At 37.1% G+C, this 24,346-nt stretch overlaps 1 protein-coding gene across 5 annotated transcripts in view; it reads right to left on the bottom strand.

Moving 5' to 3' along the window:
* LOC127568100 (lysine-specific demethylase 4A-like) overlaps positions 1-24,346 on the bottom strand; it is a 43,507-nt gene that overhangs the window by 5,572 nt on the left and 13,589 nt on the right. For all 5 annotated transcript variants that reach the window (XM_052011412.1, XM_052011410.1, XM_052011411.1 and 2 more), the window contains exons 7-20: positions 23,134-23,237; positions 21,817-21,954; positions 20,703-20,974; positions 19,698-19,903; positions 18,274-18,575; positions 15,647-15,770; positions 13,234-13,412; positions 10,553-10,769; positions 8,017-8,093; positions 6,423-6,478; positions 4,990-5,098; positions 4,031-4,219; positions 1,501-1,671; positions 600-719 (exon numbers count right to left, since the gene is read on the bottom strand). In XM_052011412.1, coding sequence (XP_051867372.1) covers positions 600-719; positions 1,501-1,671; positions 4,031-4,219; positions 4,990-5,098; positions 6,423-6,478; positions 8,017-8,093; positions 10,553-10,769; positions 13,234-13,412; positions 15,647-15,770; positions 18,274-18,575; positions 19,698-19,903; positions 20,703-20,974; positions 21,817-21,954; positions 23,134-23,237 — 2,264 coding nt within the window. The remainder of the gene's footprint in view (positions 1-599; positions 720-1,500; positions 1,672-4,030; positions 4,220-4,989; positions 5,099-6,422; positions 6,479-8,016; positions 8,094-10,552; positions 10,770-13,233; positions 13,413-15,646; positions 15,771-18,273; positions 18,576-19,697; positions 19,904-20,702; positions 20,975-21,816; positions 21,955-23,133; positions 23,238-24,346) is intronic.

The following is a 24,346-nucleotide window of genomic DNA, read 5'->3' as shown; positions in this document are numbered from 1 at the left end:
ATATTTAATTTGAAATTCAGCATTTGTAAAGACAAGATTGATAGTAAGAGCAAATAAATGCACTGATTTGTATGAAAATGGTCATGTTAGTTTCCCACCCTTTGAAAGGGATTTGCAGAGTTTTGAAGAACTGAGAAGGCAGGTCAGATCTTTGCTTGTACCTCAAAATCCTGTAGAATCTTTGAATTTGAAAGATTTATAGATCCTGCACCTGTATTGTTAGTTTTCCATACCAAGTGCCAATAGATCAACTACTGAAAATATTAGAGAAATCCTAGTCAATAATGGTTAAGATTTTGAATTAATTACTCCAACGTTTAACACAGAGTGCAAATCTTAAAATGTGCTGTATGTGTAAATGTTGCAGTGTGGGAAGAAATTTTAATTTAATGGTGTGAGGTTAACAATTAAGGGGGAGAAATGTTTACTGCTGTTAGTACCAACACAAACAATCACTTGCTTGCGCATCAAACTGAGTTTTGCTATTAAGCCAAATCGCTCTACATTTAGTTCTGATCCTAATAAAACACCTCATTAATTTCTTGTTTTTGGAATTCAACACTCAGAATTACTGGCAAAAATATATTTTTGTTTCCTACCTGATAGAGCTGTATAACATGTGATGCTACGAATTGGGCTCCATATACAAGTCCGTCAGTCCATCTGACTTGTACCACCTCTCCTTCCGCAGGGGGTCCCAAACGAAGACAGTCACGACTCTGAAAATTAGCAGTAATTAGAAGAGTCAAAAATTTCTACTCTTCTTAAATAATGCAAGGTTCATCCTTAGAAGAATGCAAACACAGATCAAATTCTAAGTGCTCGTTGTGTAGCGGTTGCTACCGCAAACAAGACACTAGTCAAAGGATTGTCAAACAAGAACTGGTTTATTTTCCCGCCTTGCGCGGGCCTTTTAAGGAAGACTGTTCCCGCCCAATGCAACCGGCAATGACGTAAGTACTACGTCATCAAGTCTTTCCCGCGCGCGGGTTCTCCCCATCGCTCGGGAAAGACGAGGCCTGTCGCCATCTTGGGCCTCGTCGCTCTGACGCCGCGCGACCCCACTGCCGAGCCGGTTCGTCTGATCGGACAGTGAGTTGCTACAATTGTATATAAACACTGAATGTAATGTAATTAACACAAGACCTCCGCTGGAAAAACAATGAACTTATTTCACTACATTAAGAACAAAATCAAAGGACTTGAAAACAGAAAAGTGAATTTAATTTGCAACAGCTATGTTTATTTCTGGCTATCAAAGACCACACTTGTGTATAGCTTTGTTCACGTTGCTTGTTATTAAAATAGTGTTATGGCAAACAAAAACTTGTGGAGTATGAACCAACTTTAAGAAAAGATTCATGCTATTGCTCAGGCAAGTTTTCAGTGTTTGAAAATTCAGTGAAACTGCTCAACAGCCATCACTATCTTGTGTTGGAATCAAGATAACACTATTTCAGTCAAAAGCTATTCCACAAGGTAACAAAAATCACAACCTACCACAATGTCCTCTGGATACAAGTTGTCACTGAAGGAACCATCATCAAAATTCACTTCATAGAAGGTTTCTTTACTCAATCCAACTACCTCACATTGGTAAAAGCGCCCATTCTTGTGCTTGGAGATTACCTTCTGTCCAACTTCAATCTCATTCAAAGCTGATTTAGAACGCTGTGGAAAAAGTAAGGAAAATCTTTTAAGAGTTCCATTGATCTCAATTGTTCAGCCAAGGAAGATACCAAAAAAATCCATTTTGCACATGTTAATAATGACCAGATAGTGGGCCAAAACCAAGACGTTTAATACACCTGCCATGGGTTAGATCTGCCCTTCTACCTCAAAACAAAATTTTTCCACAAAGTTGCAGCCATGGAACAGGGTTTTTGGACCCTGTGAAAAGGAGATCCAACAGGTAAGATACAAAACCAATAAGACAGAAAAAATAAATGAAGACTGGTAAATAGAATGAATTAAATGTCAAAATTACATATTGAAAGAAAGAGAAAGGAAAGAAAAACAGAAGTATAAAGAGCAAGGAAGAAAAGAATCTCTGAAGAATTTAAAATATGACGGAATGAGATTACATGGTGAGATGATTTAATGGTACAGCTATGACAACTCTCATCTTTCTTGGGCATTTAATGATAATTAACAGTCAATTCCAGTGTTGCAAGTTTTTTTTTAAAAAGGCAGGCAAGGCCAAGAGTTTTCAAAGCTAAATGGAACTCTGACAGCAACCTCAGAAATTGTACTTACTGAAAGAATGATGTATTTTAGTAGAAAGTAACCAACACAATACTTTAAACTTGCTTTCTCTATGCATGCTGTCTGATTCATGAGTATTTCCTGCAATCTTTTCACATTTAACTGCTTACTTGTTAGCAGAAGTCAAATCATAACTGAATAAATGGGTAAATAATTCACACACATTTATCCATAATGTGTGAATTAATTACCTATAAATAATAACTACACCATTAGTCACTATTTCGATGGCAGATTCTGGTCCAATATTTTACTAAAGGAGGCATTAACTACCTACTAAATTATGAAATGCAGAACAGTATTTGAATTGCACTTAAATATGATTGATTTCATTCAGTAAGAAGGATCTCCCTTTCATCATTGATCATGAAAGGAGTAACTGGTGGTATATATTTTATTGACAATCCAACACAATATAAAAACCATCATGCAACAAAACAAATGTAGTGATGGCAAATGTTTAGTGATGTGATGTGTGAATGTCAATACTGCAGGTTCTGTTTAATGTCTTCTTGTTTGCATACTGGCCTTTGGAGTAGCTGTTCATGATGCACAAGATATAGTTTTGGATTTTATTTTCCTTTGCTTTCAAAGCAGATTTGTTTTTCATTACTTACCCATATAATCAATGTAGACCATATTTTTTCCAAATACAACCATAACAGACTTCAGGAAGGTAATGACTTGTGTGGTTGGAACATATTTTGCAGTTGAAAGAGAGAAATAATTAATTTTAACTCTCAAGTACTATGTACCTAAATCTCAAAAGTGGTAGGGCAAATTGGAAAAACCATTGCCAGAGCATTTGGGATCCTTGCATTCTCTGCAAGGTTACAAACCAAAGGCGTGCTATAAAATAATGGTTAGCCTCAACTGGAGTATTTTGTTCAGTTCAGGACCAGACATTAGGAAGAATTTCAAAACCCTGGCAAAAGTGAAGAGGAGATTTAGTCAAATGATACCAGGACAGGGGAACTTTAGTTTGTTCTCCTTGGAGCACATGAGATGAAAAGATTTGACTAAGGATTTAAAAATATTCATGAAAACAAGTAGGCAAAGAAAAACTGATTTCAGCAGCAGAAGAATTGGTAGAGGCCACAAGTTTAAGGCAACTGGCAAAAAAAAATTAAAAAACTGGAATGTACAGCCAGAAAAGGATGAAGGAAATAATTTCAATAATATTAAGAGAATTGGATGAATATACTATAGTGTTTGGCTGGGGCAGAGATAAAAAGGAGAGAGAAGGATTATTTTAATATTAAAAAATTGGAACATTTTTTGATGGTTGTGTGGACAGCTTTCATGCTCCATCATCCTACAACTGCATTCAATGGCTCAAGCAGACACCTTGAAATTTGCGACACTCAAGCCCACAGCCTCTATTGCTCTAAAGTTGCAATCTATTTTTATTAGGTTTCACTGCAGAGTAGCAATTCAGATCTTCAGTAAAGAGACTATTGGAAACTTTATCTTTGTGATGCAATGTTGTGTATACACCATCAAGAAGAGTAAAAGCTGAGGAGATTGAGAGCAATGGCTCCATTTATTCTTTGATACTTGTAGATGGATTGACAAAGCATCTCAACTGAGCAAAAAGGATTTCTAATTGCCAATACTAACATACTTCCGAGAATGTTTAATAGCAAGGTAGCAGTGTCCACAATATAGTTTTCCTATAACAGCAGTTAGTAAAACTTAAATTTATTTGACAAGTATGGAAAATCTGTCCAGCAGCAAAAATTTGCTGCTGTTAAACAGCACCGACCTCTGCTTGGCTGGGTGTCTTATGCCTACAGCAGGTGATGAAGACTACAAATGGCCAATCATCAGGTTGCATGATGACTCCAGCAGCTTGGGCGCAGGTCACATGAAAAGAAGTGGGGCAACGACCATGGGAGCACTGAACACAGCAACCACCAGTCTTCTTCATTCTCTTCTTACAATAGAAGCATTTCTGTAAACAGCCAACGTTAAATCATTGATAAACCACATGCAGTTTTCAAGAGTGCACAATGACTGAGGTACATAAATAGCATGAGACATTGACACATGTAAATAAAAACTGTAGTCAAACTTCTGTTACAATGCAGTTTATTCCTGGTCACCTAACCTAGACACTTTTAACGTACATAATTTTCTGTATCACCTTCAATTGATGTATTATACAGTTCATGCCAACATGCAGTAAAGCTTAACATTTATCTGGCTAAGCCTGAACATTGTCCCAGGTGATGTTCAAGCAATAAGAACAAGGCAAAAACCATTGTCATCAAGAAACCGTCTAACCACCTCCCCTTGACACTCAGTGGTTTTTTTTTGAAAATCACAGTATCAGCTATTAACTGTTACCTGAGCAGACCATTGACCAGAAACAGAGCTGAATCAGCCGCGTAAATACTGTGTATACACAAACTGGTAAGAAGCTCGATATGGTGAGAGACTTCTCTCCCAACTCCATGAAGGCTTCACCATATACAAAGCACAAATCCAAAATGTGATGGAACACTCACCACTGAAATGGACCCCATCCATAACAAAGCAGCTTCCTCAACTGGCACCCCATTCATCACTAGTGATTCACTCACTCTCCTCCACCAGTGCTGTAAAGCACTGCAGCAATTTGATGAGGCTCTTCCCCCCTCCCCCAGTACCAAATATTTGGTGACTACTTGTAACATTTGCCAGTGGCACTGCACTTGAACACTTTAACCACAAGATTCATACCAGCTTCCAGCGAAGTGGTGGTATTGGGCTGACATCCACAGGGCGGCGTTCTGCAACATTCACAAACCGAACCTCCTGCACTGCAACAGCACACATTAGGTGAACCCATCTGTACAAAAAATAAAGGCATATTTAAATGGATAACTACAATGACTGGACTGCTTTTATTCAAATTCATTCAAAGTATTCTAAAGAGGTTTAAAATGTCTTTTAAAAACATTGGCAGAACTCTCATCTTGGCCATGAACTTTGCATAGGATTGTTCACATCCGTCATTGGTTTCTAAATACCTCTTTGCTCAGGGTGCCAAAAACGTCTCAACATGGTAACCCAAAATTAGTCCATCTTTCCCAACAATTATTTCACAAGCTGGAAGAGGTTACAGTACAAGATTGAGGAAGTCTAATAAAAATACAAAGGCACCAAAATATGCAGTCCAGAATTATTATGATTTTTTTTTAAGTGTCAATTTGTTACAAGCCAATAGTGATTTGGCCAGTATTGAAAAGTAAATTATCCTAAACTTTAAATCATTGCTTTGATCTAAAGTGGAATACCGTGTTCAATAAACAAGAAACTTCAGAGGCTGGGACTGTTATTCTTGGAAAATGGACTTAATTAAGTTATTAATCAGAGAAATGATCTCCAGCAATACAAGGGTCAGTAACCAGAAAGCCAAATGGTGAATTAATGGATTTTAAAAAATTTAATCACAATGAATTATGATACTGTAAAATTTACTAGCTGAAAGGGCAGTGGAAGCAGAATCAATAGCGAGTTTCAAAAAGGAAATGGATAGATAATTTTGTATGTAATGAACTGCAGGATTTAGAGCAGAAATGAACTTCCAATTAACGAACAAATGCGCAAAAACACCAATGAAATACTCATAAAAAAGGTAGCTAATAATAATTTGGAATAATGCACAAGATGTCCTTGATTAATCTTAAAAATACAGCTTATAAAAAGTAAAAGAGATAGACAAGTCCAATTGGTTTAAAAACAACATGCAATTATGTGCTGCATCCTCTGTAATAATTTCATATCAGGATGCAGGAACAGAAGAATTCACCTTCGAGTGGTTATGGTGACTAAATAGTAATGGTACCAGCATTTGGAACAGAGGGATATTTCAAATATAGCATGCTTTTTATAAGAAATACATGTTATTCTAAAAACTTGTCAGTTCCATAAATCCATGAGCAAACAGGAAAATATCTGAGGCCAGGTGCAGTGAATTTCCATTTTAGCAAGAGAAAATTGGAAGCAGAAAATGAAAACATGCAAATTAAAAGTATAGCATAAATTTGTCCTATCAACCTTTAATGCAAATAAATGAGTTAGTTTTCTGACATCCAAGGTGGAAATTTCTAGAGAACATTTCTTTGCACAATGTACTAAGATTTAGCATGTGTGCTACTAATTAGACTAACCTGTTATCGGTGGTTTTCTGAAGCGCTCCTCCCCGAAGGGTACAAAGACAACAATCCTGTACAAATGCAAAGGATAGAATCGCTTAGCTCAGAAGTCTTTGGAAACTTAAAGCACTTTGACGATGCTGATGTCGAGACATACAATCTGACTTAGCAATTCAAAAGCTTAAACAATGCTGGGAAGTATAATCCAGCTCAAATCTACAGATGAAGTTAAGTTTTACAGTGTGCAAACTTCAAACTTTTTTCTGTCTCATCAGCGGACCAATTTAAAGTGCACGGAGCTTGCACTACCAGAAGTTTGAACATAAGAACAGAAGTTAATTACAAGGTTTCTCAGCCATGCAGTAACATTACAACTGATCATGTTGTCATATCCACTTTACCACTTGATTTCCATATTCCCCAATTCCCTTAATGTTTAAAATTCCTAGTTCTAGCCTTAAATTACTGCAAATGCTCAAGTATTGAGAAAACTTGAGATCTAGAATTATAAAGACTTGCAATCCTCTTCCTAAAAGAAATCTCACTTCCGTCCTAAATGAATATCCCCTTATTGTACCCTTTGCCCTAGACTCTCCAGCTGGAAGAAACAGCCACTTTGGCACTGGCCCTATTAATCCCTTTCAGAACCTTGTGTCAATGAGGTTACTTCAGTTCTTGTCAATTTTTTTCAAATCCCTCCTTCGAAGACTTTTCTGTCATCTCAGGAATCAAATCTAGTCAATCTACACTGCACCGAACCCAAGCTAAGTACACTCTTAAACAAAATTTTGCAGACAATTTCAACAAAAAGGTCCTTGCTTTATATGCTAACCTTCATTGCAAGGTTCGTAATATCATTTAATTTCTGGATAGCTTGCTGTATTTGCATGCTTACTTCATGAACCATTTTGTACAGCTTCTATCAGGTCACTCCTCAGCCTCTGACACTCCAGAGAAAACAATCCAGCTTTGTCCAACCTCTCCATGTAGCTAATATTCTCTAATCCAGGCAACATCCTGGTGAACCACTTCTGCACTCTCTCAAAAGCCTCCATATTTCCTGTAACTTGGTGACCAGAAGTGCACACAATACTCCAAATGTGGCCCAATGTAAGTTTTTACAGCTGCAACGTGCCTTCTTGACTTTTATACTCAATACCCTGACCAATGAAGTATGACGTACACCTTCTTTATCACCCTATTTACTTGTGCTGCCACTGTCTGAAAGTTTTGGGCTTGCAGCCAAAGATCCCTCTGTACATCAATTCTCTGAAGGGTCCTGCCATTTGCTGTATACTTTCCTTACATTTGACACCGCAAAGTACAACTCCTCAAACTTGTCTAGATTAAATGCATCTACCATTTCTCTTCCTTTATTTCAAACTAGCCTATATCCAGTTGAACCTTCCTCACTATCCACAACTCCACCAATTTCAGTCATCTGCAAACTTACTAAATCAGCCTCTCTACACTTACATCCAAATCATTTATATTATATATAGTATATAATATTTTCCAAAAAATATAACTATTATACAATGAGAGTGAATCCTCAGATTTCCTTTTAAAAGGGATCACATTGATCAACTATACGTACAATGATACTTACTTCTGATAAAGCATTAGCAGAACATCTTGCACAAATCCAATCATCAGTTACTTTTTCAGGAGCAACTCCATAACAGCCTTAAAAGCAAAAAATAATTTCTTTGTTTCAAAAGTTTATGACAGAAACAGCTTTAACTCATGCAGCTTATTGGAAAAAACTTAAAAAAAAGGTTAAACATTTAATCAAGTACAAAACCCATTAAAATCATTCCTCATCCATAATGTGCTCACATGATGGGAGCAGAAAGGGGAAAAGATATGCTTGCACCCAACTACTACGAAATAAATTGGAATCAAATACAACAGTAGAAGTGGCAGCTGTTTGGTCTTTTGACTCCATGCTGAATTTCTGAAAGGGCAATGCAGCTAGCTGTATTACCCTGCCCTTTTTCCATAACCTTGCATATTATTTTTCACTCAGTTTCCTTTTCAGTCACCACATGATGGGGCAATGGACGGCAGATATCAACCATTAAAAACAAAAGTCCTTTGATTCTTTTGCCAGTCACTTAAATTGTATCTACTGTCTTTCAACCCTTCCACGATCAGAATTTTCTCTGCATCTACTGTTTAGAACTGTCATTATTTGAGCACTTCTACCCTGTCTCCTTTTAACCTTCTCTGTCCAAGGAGAACAGTCCCAGTTTGTACAGACTTTAGTCTCCAACATATCCTTCATTCCTGAACCATTCCAGTAGGGACAGAACTTGTGGCATTTCAAGGCTGTCACATTCTTCCAAAGGCAGATTGATCATTATTGAGATAATATTCCAGTTGTGATTAGATTCTCTCTTTTCAAGCTTCAAAGTAACTTCATTACTTTTCTACTCCATGCCCTTGTAGAAAGCTAGTTTCTAAACCTATCCTTCCTTCTTGTGGCCATACATTTCTCAGTCTCTTCAGAATTGTGAATTATATTGCCTCTCCTTGCTTCCTGCCAAAAATGTACCAGTTTTCACTTTCCTGTATTAAATTCCACCAGCCCATGTCCTTTTGAAATTTGTCAGTATATCTTTCAATGTTCATCATACTTCAAGTTTTGTACTTAGTATAACATTTAGCGCAGTTCAATTTTTCATTAGTGTGGTTTCATGACCACATTCTTATTGAGAAATTTCGGGGAATGAACCCTAGCTCAGTAGGTGGCACTCTCAAGGCCTAAAGTTAACAGCTTAAGCCACATGGAAATGTCAACTTTTAGAGGTAATGCAAATTCTAGGTCTCGTGTGCTCAGTTAGGTGGACACAAAATATCCCATTGCACATTTCAAGACATAATCAGATCACTAAGAAATATGAGTAAAGCTTACCCCTTAACCAATAGATCAAACGGAGGACCTGGACAATTACTTCTAGACTGAACATGGGGCCTTCCTTTGCACAAAATTGCTTATGTGTTTCTTACAATTCAACATTAATAAAATCAAGTATTTAATTGGCTTTAAAATATTTTGGACATCCTGAGTTCGTGAAATTTGTCAGTTCCAGAAAACCAATGCTCAAAAACTAAAATAAAAGCAGAAAATGTCAGATCGAGTAGCATCTGTGGACTAAGAAATACAGTTAACTGTTCTGGTCATCAGAACTCTACGTCAGTTCTGACAAAAGATCTTCAACCTGAAATGGTTAACTATACTTTTCTTGTTACACATGTTGCTTGGCTTAAGTACACAAGCACTTCCTGTACATATTTCACATGGATATATGTTTCTTTCATTGCAAGTACACTACATTTTAACTAACCTGTACATAACTTCATTGATTTAAATTATTTTCTCAGCTTTAGGCAAGTAAACTTTCTGCCACAGGTTTTGTTGAGGGAGGGGAAGACGCACACAGACAGAGAGATGGTTTCCCTTTTCAGAGGCCAAATAAAAAATTTCTTGATCAAAACTTTATGGCATTAACACTTCAAGCTCATGGTCCCCACATTCCCATTCCGCCAATACACAATACATAAAACTTTAAGAATATTTTTCGTTATTATGCAAGTTACCTGTAAGAAAGGATTCAGTATCTTCCAATTTCTTACAGTTAGATTGTGCTGGCACAACATCTGAACAGTAATCATGAAGCAAAAATAAAAATTCCCCATCTCCAGGAAGCCTCCACTGCAAGTCAATGCAGTTTCACAGAGGGAATCAAAACCTTTGGGACCAGTTCTGGAAGTTTCAATTTTATTAAGAACCCTACGCTTTCGTTAAGAGTAATGATAAAAATCTTCAATATGCAGAAATTCCAAGTTTAATGTACAAACAAGTAATCAGTCATCAATTGATCTATACAGAAACCTATCTATACAGCTTGCACGTACTTGAGGTGCTTCAAAAACTTTATAGCTGATGAAGTACTTGGACAGACTTTCCTGTGGCAATGCTTAGCAGATAAACTACACACAGCAAAGCAATGAGTAAAACAAACATAATTTGATAGCCACTGAAATATACATTATTAACTTGTATTTTGGAGATAACTGCCCATCTCTTGTACAAAGCTTCCTTCTGTTTTAGGCACAAAAAGAACCCATGTTACACTTACTTGCATGAACACAAACACAGCACTTTGCACACGTAACCAGGGTGCTCGTTCCATCTTCCTCGATGTAAGAGGTGGGAAGGCTGAGATCAACATGGTCACTTCCAGATGTGAAGCACATCTCTGGAACCAAAGGCTTACTTTTAATTTTGTTTCTGAGTCTGCCTGCATCCAATTGTTGGTTTTTGTTTCTGAAAGTATGACCCTCCTTACAGTCTACCTATTAAAATAAAAGAGATAAGGCAAGAAAGTGAGTTAATCACATCAGAACATTTAAGCAGAGTCCAAAGGATATTTTTGCTGTCCATGGTGAACAAGAAAATAGCAAACTAACACTGTTTTAGGAGCAGACATCTAGGAATGTTAAATTAAACCACTGAATTTCTTGGAATCAAAAGCAAAGTCACTGCAGCTTAGGTTAAAAGATCAGATTTAAGAATTGCTGATGCAGCAGTTTAAGGTAATACATATTCATTGGCTAAAAAGCTTATCAAATGGTAATATCTGCTAAAGCAGTAAAGATTGTGTGAACACGATTTGTTTTACAATAAATGATGCATACATCATTGTGCCAAGTCACAATCCAGAAATATTATATCAATTCATAAAAGGAAAGCTAATCAAAATTGTCTAAAGAGCTCACAAAACAATTCAGGGGTTCACTTATTAGTCTCCATACAAGTTTCCTTAAAATGGAAACATTCCAGCAAGAAAATGCAAGTGACCCTTCAAAGTATTACGTTGATAACTTGCTACGTTACCAGGTCTCATTGGAATGCTCTCTGGAATAGGACTGACAAGGAAAAACAAGAAAAAACAAAAAGTTTTTAAACAGAAGATGAGAATATTCATGAAGTAGAGCATAACTGCTCTAGGAGATCTACCAAAAATCAACTTGCAGCATCATCTTGTACTCTGAAAGAGTTAGGCAGCTGCAGAAGGATCTGTTTCAATAAGAAACCAGATTTCTATTGGTGGACGACTATTTGACAGAAGAAGTCCCTACACTTCACATGGCCATATGAATAGAGTAGGAGGCCATAGCTTCTTGAATCTGCTTGGGCATTTAATAAGACTAAGACCATGGCTGATCTGCTTGTAACCACAACTCCACATTCCCATCTACCCATGATAATTTTTCATCCCTTTGTTTACCACGAATTTATCTACTTCTGCCTTAAAAATACTCAGATGTTGCTTCTACCATCTTTCGAGAAAAAGTTCCAGAGTCATGATTCTCAAATAAATTGCACCTCATGTCTTAAATGGGTGATATTTTTTGAAAAGAAAATTTGACCCTTGGTTCTAGATTCTCCTACATGAGGAAACATCCTCTCCACATCCAAGATCACCTTACTATTCAAAATGCCAAGCCTGTCCAACCTTGTCTCAAGGTATTCACTTATTCCAGCTATTGATCTTGTTCAGTGAAGGTTTTCTATCTCCAACATATTAACATCCTTTCTCAAATAAAGACACCAGTAGGAACACAGTATTCCAGATGCACTCTCACCAATGCCCTCTATAACTCAAGGATAATGTCCTTAGTATTGTATTCAATTCTTCTTGTACTTGCATAGCCTTCTGCAAATCATGCACTAGTACACTCCTTTCCTTTCACAACTCAAAGGTCTGCAATCATTTACTATTTAGACTGCATGCTTTTATTTTTTTCCTGCCAAAAATCAATAACTGCACATCTTCCCCCATTTTATTCCATCTGCCAGATCTCTGTCCACTCACTTAATCCACTCCCTTTGTAACCTCCTTAGGTTCCCAACCATCTGTGTCATCAGCAAATTTTGCCACCGTACCTTTATTCACATTATATAAAAGTTGAGACCCAGCACTTAACCACGAGGCACTCATTACATCTTACTGACAAGACCACCCAGTTAAACCTCCATTTCCTGTCAGCTTGCCAGCCAGCCCATCTCCTATTCAAACCAGGAACTTTTATTTTCCTCAAAATGTCCTTTGGATCTTTCACATCAACTACTGTGGGTAAATACAGCTGCAGTCTAATCTATAATCTGAAAAGATGCTACTTTTGACACAACAGCACTCAGTGACAGCTCAGTTCTACTATCATTCAAGTCTAGATGGGTACGAAACTATTATTCAATACTTTATGGTTCTAGCCAATGCTAAGAACATTTAATAGACATACAACCAGAAACTTCATGAAAATGAAGAATGGCCAAAATGATTCGCATCAAAGACAGACTATTATTTATGGAAAAAGTAATTGACAGTCAGATGACATTTTTTGTTTACACCAAATTGTCAGCGGAAGAGGTAACACAGCAACTCCCCACATCTTAAAAACCAAGAAATTAATTACATATGGATTTTTGCTCCAGGTATTTTCAGCCAGAGTATTCCACAATGTTATTGTAAACAGAACTTCAATCAATGCAATGGCACCCAAAAGTTTAAATAGTGTTGCAACAGTGGTCTCTATTTACAAAATACAATGACATCTTGAAAACACACCAGAACATCTTCACAAATTTAAAACAGTTACTCTTTGCATAATCCATGGTCATTCTGCAAACTTGAATCTGAGGAATTTTTTTTCCAATTATACTATTTATAATCTACCTTCCAGTGTTACACTTTATGATAATGGAATCTATAATCTAATGTCAAACACTGGATAGGAAGTGAAAAAATATCCTAACCTGGTTTAACTGGAAGAGTGCACAAATGGAACAGTATGGTATTAGCTGTGCCATTGTACTGTTGTATTCTCGTTCTGCAAGAAAGTTCTGGGGGCGATTTTGCCAAAGATGAGCGAGTGGTTTAGCCCAAGGTTCTGACTCCATTGGGTCATCTTCTACTGCCAACAGGTCTGGCATTTCTGTCATAAAAAGTTAAAATCAAGTTACAATCCACTATACAAATCCTGAATCAAAGTAAAGGTAGAGATTAGATATACTTTAGCCAATCTGATGTCCCAAGAGCTTTTCTCGCTATTTTCCCTTCCTCCTCCCATTCAGTTCTACCCTAGAACAAAGATGTTTAAGCTAGAGTAAATCATGCCACAGCATGATGCTCTTAATGTTACACATTTTTTCTCCCCTAATTATCCTAAGGTGCAGCGGAGTTAAACTACATCATATTCTGAATGTTATTACTGTGAATAAATGTAATTGTCATTTTATACTTGCTGCTTGAAATACATAGAACATAACAGCACAGTACAGGCCCTTAGGCCCACAATGTTGTGCCAACATTTTATCCTGCTCTACCTAACCCATTTTTTCTTTACAACTATTTATAACTCAGACTATATGCACTGCTGTCAGTTTCAGATGGCAATGAACTGATATGCGCTTAAGGTGTTAACCAAGACGTACAACAAGTAAGATTGAGAAGCATTTCACATGCAACAATGTATAACAAATTTAAAACTGGCAGAACAAGCCAAAGTTTCCAGCTTCTGAGATTTACAATAAAATGCACATTTGACATTTTAGATTGTGTAGTTCCGATGAAAGGCAACCAAAGTTAGAGAACTAACATGCTTTAAAGTTGTGGGAAGGGGTATGGTGATGAAGAAAACAAAGCAAGTCTCTGAAGAGGAAAAGGAAGAGAGCAAGAAAGGCAGGTGCAAATGATGGCGATGGGTGCAAGGATGAAAGCAGCCTGTTAACTTTAGATGATCTGAGTGCAGGAGAGAGATGTAGATGAATGAAATGAATGAGAAGGAAGGGGTGTGGGGAAAAAACAGAACTACAAGATGCAAAAGACTGCGGTTGCCAGAAATAAAAATGATAGAAATACTCAGATCACACAGCATCTCTGGAGAGAGAAAATCTGAATTAATGTTACAGGTTGATGGCCTTTTAACAGAACCGGCCAATTCTATTACAAACTAGAAAAGCAGGTTATTTGAAAATGCTAAATTCAATGTTGCATTGTTGCAACATGAGACATCGTTCCTTAAGCAGGAAAAGGATGCTCTTCCTTTCAGTCTGCATGGATGAACTAGAACCTCCAGTTGCCTCTCACTTCAATTTTGTATCCCACTCACATACATCATTAGCATTTCACACCATTACAATGAAGCTTGATGCCTGCTTGATGAACGTCACCTGATCTCCTGACTAGGCATGTTATAATGCTCAAAACTCATGGAAATTCAGTAATTTCAGGTAACCAATTTTTCCAGTTTGTTGTATCAGAGCTGGCTAGTCCGATGAAAGGTCAACCTACAATATTAAATCCATTTCTCTCCACAGATGCTGGCCTAACCTGCTGGTATTCTCACCATTCTGTTTTGATTTCAGGTTTCTGGCAACTGCAGTCTTTTATAATTTACAGTTCCAACATCACTTTTCCTCCTGTCTCTCCTACTCGTATCTCATCCAGATAGACCTGCAAATAACAACCTTTGATCACTGTCTCTTAGCCAGCACCACTATTTACATCATACTCTCAGTCTCCTATCACAAATATTCTCTTTGTTTGCTACATCCTTCCCCCACAAAGCAATTTAAAACATGCTTATTTTCAAGCAACAATCCGCTGGAGGAACTCACCAGGTCAAGCAGCTGGAGGGGAAAAGGAACTGTTGACAAGAGCCCAGGGTGATCCCATCTCACCACTTTCACTCTCCTCTTTATACTGGCCATCTCCCTTCAGTCCTGATGCAGGGTTTCGACCCAAAGCATTGACAATTCCTTCTTCCGCTCCCCCCACCCCCACCCCCCCAGATGTTGCTTGTCCTGATGAGTTACTCCAACATATTGTTAGTTGCTCCAGATTCCAGCAGCTGCAGTCACTTATGTCTCCTTATTTTCCAACTTCTAGTTCTGATGAAAGGTTATCAATTTGTAATGTTAAATTTATGTTTGCACCAAATCTAAGTTTCCAGTTTAGATTTGGTACAAACACAAGGTAACATTAAAAGATCAAACAATGGCAAGGAGAATAAAACTTTAAGTTTCTAGGTAATAAGTATAATAGGAAGTTTCTGTTACTGTACCCCAGAGTATGAACTAGTCTAATAAGAATTCAGATCCCGAAGACACACACTTTCACAGTAAATCCATTTGATTGAGACTGCTAAACCTTTCTCTGGTTACAAACCTTCATCACTGACGCAGTCCTTTACCACAGATAGGGGATGGTGCCGTGGTGGTTTACTGAGAGGCTGACGCCGACTTTTTGCCTTCTTCTTGGATTTCATTTCTTTCATATATTGCTCTGCCATCTACAAAATAAAGAAATATAGAACTGTAACATTCCCTCAATTCAGATGGGGCAATAGCCGGTGGAAAACCAGAACATTTTCGTATTAAAGAACCTTATCTTTGTCAAGTCTTGAGTTGGCAAATTCAATAATTAAATCTAACATATTAATACAGTAACATTTAATGATGAATCTCAACAACCCAGTGCAACTTCTCAAATACAAACTGCTCCAAATGATAAAATGGAAAACATTAGGGCAGAGAAGTAAATGATTTAGAATCTGTATCATCAGCAATCATGGTTTCCTGCAACATGTTGCCTAGAGAAACATCAGATGTTTTCTTCTACAATTGGCAAATCAGGATTTATGCCTCTCGAATGAAAAAGGAGAGTGAAGAATAAGTATGTATCACATAACAACTCAACAAGTCTAGCAGCTTTCTTACTCTTGTCTGGATAGGTAACTGACAGAACCTTTTACTTCAGATTGTCTCTCCTTATTTACAATCTAGTAGTAAACACACCCTACCAGCAGCATCAATAGTATGCCAATGAGACCTATTGATATACATACCTTTAAAAAGCAAAATCAAAAGTTGTACTAATGTGACAGAGCAAGATAACGGGGAAAACAAATTAAAACTTAAGCAACAAATATTCTGCTGGATGAACACAGCGGGTCGAGCAGGACTAAAAATGGAGAGGGGAGATGGCCGGTATAGAGAGAGGAGGAGTGGTGAGTCAGGGTCCAGAGGTGAAAGATGAGGACAGATGAGGGGCAGATCAAGCCTGTTAGGGGAGGAGGAGGGGTGTAATTGGAAGACAATGGCAGGTGAATAATAAATGAAGCCAGACAAAAAAAGACAGATGGAGTCAGGTAGGGGGAGGGTGAAGGTGGAGACAGCAAGTAGGCAGATAAGCAGGAACACAAAGGCTACCAAGTGCCAAATCTGATAAATAAGGAAAGTGATAATGGAAACCATTAGTGGGGAAGTGAAGGGCAGATGAAACCAGAACCAGATGGGGGAGGGGATCTGATGGGTAAAATGTATGGGTAGTGGGTGGATGGAAGCAGGAGGGGATAAAAATCGGAGGAAGGAGAGGGGAATGGGGGCACAATCTGCAAATAATCCTGGCATTCAAATTTTACTCTGCAAAAGTAAATGAATTATGACAGCTCACAGAGATGCACTGGCATCTTTCAGAAAGAAAACCATTGGAATACATCAAGTGCTAATTATTACACAAATTTAAGAATGTAGAAAGAAAGGGACAAAGCACAAAAGCATTCAGCTCAGCAGATCCAAACTGATATTTTGCACTTCACAGAAGCCTCATCCCTCACCTTGTCATCCAACTTCTCCACATTTCTCCCTCATGTGCTTACCTAGCACCCCTTAAAATGGGGAGGCGACAAGCAGGTACTACTTAATAGCTCCACTTTAACAAATCAACATGAAAAGGTTTCTCCTGAATTCCATATGGGATTTATTAGTGAGTATTTTTACACCTCTGACCATTAACTCTGATTTCTATAATGTAATCATCTTTTCCAAATTATTCCCATGCCTTCCTAAATTTTGAAGCCCTTTGAGATCATGCTTCCACGTCAATTTTTTCTTGCAAAAGGAGTTCATGCAGTTATAATCCACCCCAAAAAAAGATTGCTTCTCAGTTCTAGCATCTTCCTAAAGCTTTCCACATACTGCCTAGGAAAATGAATTTTCATACAACACCAGAAGCATGCACACAGTTTTGAGAACTGCACAGCCATTGTACATACAAGATCAACTCAACTTATTTTTTTAAATCAACCCTTCAGAGATAAACAGTGATTTGCTTTTTAAATAATGGCACTAATCTAATTTACTATTTTATTTGATATTTTTACCTCCAATTCTGCTGCGGTACTGCTTTGAAGCCACTCATAGCAGACATCCCACCTCACCTCTACAGTGATCTATTACCTGGACTCAGTTGTGCAATTAGTTTTTGCAAATATCATAAGTGCCCCCAAATTGACCCTTGTAGGCAACAACTTCCTACTTTTTGCCAATCTGAATAACTACATACCACCCATTTTGCTAATCTCTCTATTTTTAGTCGAAGTTCTAACCTTTGTCATAAACATATTCCATGATATCTTAAAGGAATAGGAGACAACCTTTTGAAAGAGGAATAAATGGTTGAATGGACTTATGTTGTAACAACCTCAAAAACATTTGAAGAATCCACTCTGTCACCTAGAACAACATTCACAAAGAGACGCACACCTATTTATTTTAAAATTGATTAACTTTTTAAAAGACCTGCAGAATAACTGTTCACACCAATTAGTTCAACCCATCTTCTCTGATTTACTAAATGTATTCATGAATAATTTACTTCCCCAAAAACCTTTGCTCACAAAATAGTCTGTCAGTTTGATGTGCACAATTCTACAATTCTGGGTTAATTGTTCAATATTTAGAGCAAAGGTGAAGTGCATTCAAGAGGTATGAAATTACTATATCTGTGAATACCTCTGCAAGGTCCTGTTCATTGAGGCTAGTTCCAACATTTGTCTTAACCGGTTCACCCCAATCTGGACTATTGTCAGAGTCTTCGGCAGCACTCTCTTGACTTGAGCTCAGAGTGCTTGTAGTCTCGGAATCAGATGAGCTGGAGTCCGAGGATTTCACGGATGAAGTGGAAGTATTTTGGGAATGAGTCGCCACAGAGAAGTTTAACACAGTGACAGCAGTGTCTGCTGAGGTGGACATAGTGGGCTTCAGTCTCAGCTTCTCTTCTTGTGGAGCGTTTTCAACCCTGACTGTGGCAGATTCTGTTAAGAGAATAAAATGTATTACTCGACAAAACGTGATAAAGGTGCAGAGAATGTACGAATAACAAAGTGCATAGGTTCCACAAATGTGATACAAAAAAATCAAACCACGGATTTCAAAGATATAATGGAACTTAAAATTGCAAAATAATGTGTTAAATATCACAAGAAATTACTATATATCAGTAAGTATGATCATGCCAGGACAAGGAGTGAATCACAAGTCATGATATTTACAGGGAGGATGAGGATGTTTTCTTCCATTTCTCACTCAGTAAAAGGCCAAATCCACACCTTCTTGGCCAATTGTCAAGAAGGAACATTAGTGGGAAGAATACTAACCTTGCCAACAGAGGGTTTGTAAGAAAATTTAGCAGAGCAGAAATGAGGAGCAGGAAAACCATTGAGACTTGGGGGGTGAAATAAATAAACAATAAAAGATGAAAGGTCAAAGTTGTTCCCAAGCCCCTGGGGAAGCTGAGCTACAAAGAGCATTGGAAAAGCCACTTGGGAGTCAAAACCTCCACTGTTCGAAAGCCTGTGCACCAAAGTTAAAATTGAGCTCCCATTTAAAAGGATTAAGAATCACTTAAAAAAGCAAACAATACATTTCTACAGAGTTGGGGTCTGGCACCCACTCATTCCTTCCCATTTTAACTCCCAACTCACTTCTACCTAGCACTGAAGTGTCAGTTATAGAGATGGTTGTACAAGACAGAAATGGGCCATTCAGCCCACACTGCTCAAGCTGACCTTTTTACTCTTCTACACTGATCACATTTGCTGACACTAGGTCTGTATCCTTCTATGCCTTGCCTACTTAAGCGTGTCTGAAATGTCTCTTAAACAGTTATTGTATCTGACTCCAACACCTCTTCTGGCAGCGAGTTTCAGAGATCAACCACCGCGTAAAAAAAACCTTTTCCCTCAAACCCCCTTTAACACTCCTTTCTCCCACCTTAAACCTATGCCCTTGTATCTGATACCTGTACCATGGGGGATAAAGAAGTCTGACTATCCTATCTATGCCTCTCATAATTCAGGAGAGAAAACACGAAAATTGTGTGTATTTTTTTTACAGAAAACACACAGCAACAGGAAAGGACACTATGAATATCTTACCTGAAATATTAGGACTGGCATCACCAGTTTTGAATTTACAGCACCCCTCTTCCTTTTGCAGCTTTCCTTTAGACTCTTCACAGTCACTTTGTGGAAGAGGATTAATGTCATCACCCTCTTTGAGGATTGTAGCATTTTCATTCATCTCCTGTGGCAACTCCAGACAAACCTTGTGTCTCTTTGTTCCTATTCGATGTTTTATTGGGCTGACAACGAAAAATTGTGCTTATTATGCAAAAAAAAAAACCCACTCTGAAAACATCTAATCTCGTGAACGAAAGCAAAAAGCAGCTCTCCACTAAATAACATTTCCTCACTTTTCTCCCTTCCCATACTTTTTGACCCACTTATGTGGGTCCTTTCATTGAGATGAATATTGCAGGGATTTTCTAACTGTATGAACCAGGGATTTTATCCAGAAGGAAGCAAAGTCCAAAAATTCTGATATCACATTTTATGGTTATTACCAAATGTGCACTAATAAGGGCAAGCAGAATTAAATAATAGACTTGGCAACATTCTCTCAATCCTTCAAAAATACAATTTGAATGAGCATTTTCAGAATATAGTATTGCTATGGATGACTTGGATGCCTACTATATGAAAGAAAATAAGATTTTAAATACATAAAATGTGGACACATTTCCAAGTATTCAGCAATCTGAATGAAAGTGTCTTTTCTCATTTGCCATACCATCCAGCAATTTTTTTCTGTTGTTTAAAATTGCAGTGTTGAAATAATTTCAAGCTTGCACCAGACGAGATATTATTCCTGTAGAGAGGTCTTAAATCCTACCAGTTCCTTAGAAGCACCATAGGCACAATATGGTAAATATTTTGAAATTTCTGTGGATAACAATTTATTTAGCTTATGCTTCAGGGGAACTCTGATTTAATTTTTCTCTTCAGCTACTTCCCAATGCACTAAGTGCATTTAAAGCGACAGTAAATGACATTGCCGCTCAGAATAATAGATTAATTGGTTCAATATTTAAGAAATTCTACCTTTTGGTTTCAGCAATGTCTCTTTGTGCAATGCACACTTTTTTCTCCGCTTTATTCATTTCCACTTCAGCTGCATCAGCATCCTGGTCTTCCAAACTCTTCGCGGATGCAGTCTTTAATTCCTCATAAAATTCAACTGCTTCTCGAGTGGCTTGTGTGTGGTCAACAAAAGTTGTATCTTTACCCAATTTCCACAACTTGTATCGTTCAGGCTGAAACTTGCGCACAAAAACATCCATCGAAATTTTTACCATATCCTTCCTGCATGAGCACTGGTGGAGGAAAAAAATGACAATTAGAAATCTCTCATTTCAAAAATTGTCCAGCACCATGTAAATTTTACTTCAAATGGAAAAATTGAGAGTTGAAGTCTTTTGTATTACAAACTCACTTAAAAATTTAAGATTTGACACAGCATTTAAGTGAATTGAAAATAAAACTTTCAGTCATTTTGTTCCACTGTACAAGAGCTCACTGATATTGCTCCACCAAATATTTGCTGAGTTTAGACAAAGGGTTTCTAACCTGAAACATTATCTATTTCTCTTTGCAGAGATGCTGCATGATCCAGGTGTTTCAAACTATTGTTTTTATTTCAGATTTCCAACAGCAGTTGACTTACGGATTTTTTTACCTCTCGTTTTCTTAAGAGATAACATAAATAGTACACTTACACCTACGTAAGCTGGTTACACTATTGGATCTCATCTTATGCCCTCACAAAAAGCCAAAGTTTAAGAACTTTATAGTTACAACTACTGATGTAGTTTTAAAGACATAGGCAAGTTGGCAGCTAAACTTCACTACTGTATTTCAAAGTGGGATTATCCAGGAGCAGTAACAGTGAAAGTTAGTCTTTCCATACACTACAGTAGATATTCTTTCCAAAGCAAATGCTTAGTGATTCTCTATTCCAGATAAATGACTACTTTCAAACTCCAAAGATATTAAAAATTGTGGAAGACTGTGCATATTAATAGTTACTCAAACCTTGTTAACAGTTGCGTTATGATATTTTAATTTGTCTTTGCTACCTAACCCAAGCAAAAGCTCTGACAAAAATATTATATTTTAGTATTGGCCTCCAGAAACAAAAAGAAAACTAAGTACATACCAGGACAGCATGCTTCCCATACTCTATCCATCGAAGCGATGCAAAGTTTGTAGATTCAGCACAGTTAAACCCATGATTAAAGCCCGCATGATAACCGTAGGGGAAGGTGATCATGAAATCTCCTGCCTCCTGGGTCACCTGTGAATTAATGAAGACTAGTTGAAGCAAAAATATTTTCCTGAAATGAATTCATTCTACTACATTACTGTCAGTAACCAGATGAATTCCAATTATGAAAAAATCTAAAGCAAAGTAATTAAAACAATTGGATAAAGTGGACAAAATACTGGCAATGAACAGTTTTTCTGTCAATAGTTTTTCCTTCCCTCTTCACGAGCACCACCCTCCCTCACTACTGAAAAGCACTGAAATGATTGAAGTTTCACCTGTCTATAGTACAGAGTGAATAATTACTATTAACAATACCAGCAAAAGAATAACAGATCTTAAGTTTAGTTTATAGTCTAGGTCTTGTTTCTAACCTGAAGAATGCACAAGAACTAGACAGTATAAAATTTGGACACTGCCAAATGGTGTTGTCAATACAAGTAGAAATGTTAAATATCCTGATAAATTCTACTTAGAAACAAGTGATCACATACATTTCACTACTCTGCTGATGGAAATAGCACAAAATGGAATCATCACTTCAGGCAAAAGAGATTTAATGAGTCAAAGGAACTGCATCAGCAAAATAGCAAGTTTAAAAATACAAACAAAGCACAAACAAGGTTACAGATAACCCTTCAATTTTTTTGTTCATAAACAGATAACCAACTTATTTAAGGATATTTTATTAATGCAGCAATTGGTACAATGGTTGGCAGCCTGAGAAATGTTTTTTTAAAAATAATAACACATTTGGAACAATTATTCCACAATCGTTTCACTAACCAATCTCTGGAATGAGATGATCACATGTAAGAAAACAATTCTAATGAATCTGTTCAGTTCTGCTATTCTGTTGGCTAAACTCAGTTTTGCAACTTCTCAAGTGCCCTTGTGTACAAAAGTATGTTGGGTATTTTTGGAAGATTTTGCTGCACCAAAAGAATTAATTTCCTAAGCCAATAAAAAAACCTAATTTATTGGTTCTTTATTATTGCAACATAGTTTACAATTACCCAACATCATGTATGCAAAACAAAAACAGTGCTTGAAACACTCTGCAGGTTGGATTGCATTTGCAGGAAGAGAAACAGTCAACATTTCAGGTCAGGGCTTCCATAGCTATCTCTCACTCCTTAGCATGTCTCTGGCTTTGTTTTCGATTCCTATCATCTCCAGTTTCTTTGATTTTCAATTTCACGTACGTACCCTGTCAAATGGAATTCCGTATTTCTTGAGTATAGAAGGAGATATCAGAGTCATCTTATGGCGTAGAAAAGCTTCACAGCTTTGTGCACTTCCTGGGAAAAAGCCTATTAAAAACAAAAATGGAATTTTTCAACAATTCATTTTACAAACCATCATACAATAACCAGGCAAAGCAATTTTGCTCAATGACTTCATCTCTCCAGTATTTCCTAGGCTAGCTGCAATGAAAGCATTAACTGATTAATCATGCAAAAGAAGCATTCCCTGACATTGGTGTTCACTAATGTTATTCTATTGTTCCTATGAAGAGGTAGAATAAACCTTCAAGCAGTAATACTGTGTTTAACATGGTATTTATAGCTATTGTTCATTTTCTGGTTACTTCAGGGAATAAATTGTATTTAAATACAAAGATGTTGCAAATGTGTCCAATTAACATTTAAAAAGTATCAATAAACATGCTCTGATAGCTAAATTCCTAATCACTGCAATAAAAAAGGCAGCAAGCACAGAGAAGTGAATCCAAACCTATTACTTGCAATCTCAATTTCAACCCTCCAGCCAACAGTGTTTATAATAGCACACAAAGTAAACTTAAATTGCAAGTTTGATTATGTTAATGTCATGTGCTATTTGATATTGTCTTGGATATTCAATGTTGCATTGGAAAAAAGTAAAAAGTATTCACTTTTTTTAAAGTTGCAACTATACTCTGGCCATCTGTTTGGTTGAGATACATCACATCACCCTTGAAAACAATAATTATCCATGCAACATGGATGATATCGGCCATGTTTCCTTTATTGTGCATTCCGTTCAAGGTGGTAGTCTTGAACAAGTTTTCTGAAAGCCTCTGGCCTTGCAGTGACAATGTTTCCACAATGGCGTTGGATAGTAAAGTGAAATTCATGGAGAATACAAACAATTTGAAAGTGTGCAAAGATTTAAAATGCACACTTAACTATTGTTGGCTACCTTCTTTCATGCAATTATGTAAGAAGGTGTTCTGCTACACAAGATTTAAAAATGACTCATGAGCATGTAAAATTAATATCTCACTCCATTAAAATATTGATGTTTTTCATATTAAGTAATACATTCTCATCAATCATATTTTCTACCTTGGTTTGCGACAAGAAATAGGAAGTACAAAATCTGAATCTTTGCTACCAAAAAAATTAACATATCTGACTTAAGGAAACAGCTAATCTTG

The sequence above is a fragment of the Pristis pectinata genome, chromosome 3 (assembly GCF_009764475.1).
Source record: "Pristis pectinata isolate sPriPec2 chromosome 3, sPriPec2.1.pri, whole genome shotgun sequence".
Classification (NCBI taxonomy): domain Eukaryota; kingdom Metazoa; phylum Chordata; class Chondrichthyes; order Rhinopristiformes; family Pristidae; genus Pristis; species Pristis pectinata.
The sequence above is the reverse complement of the archived record's forward strand: the minus strand, read 5'-3'. Positions and strand labels throughout refer to the sequence as shown.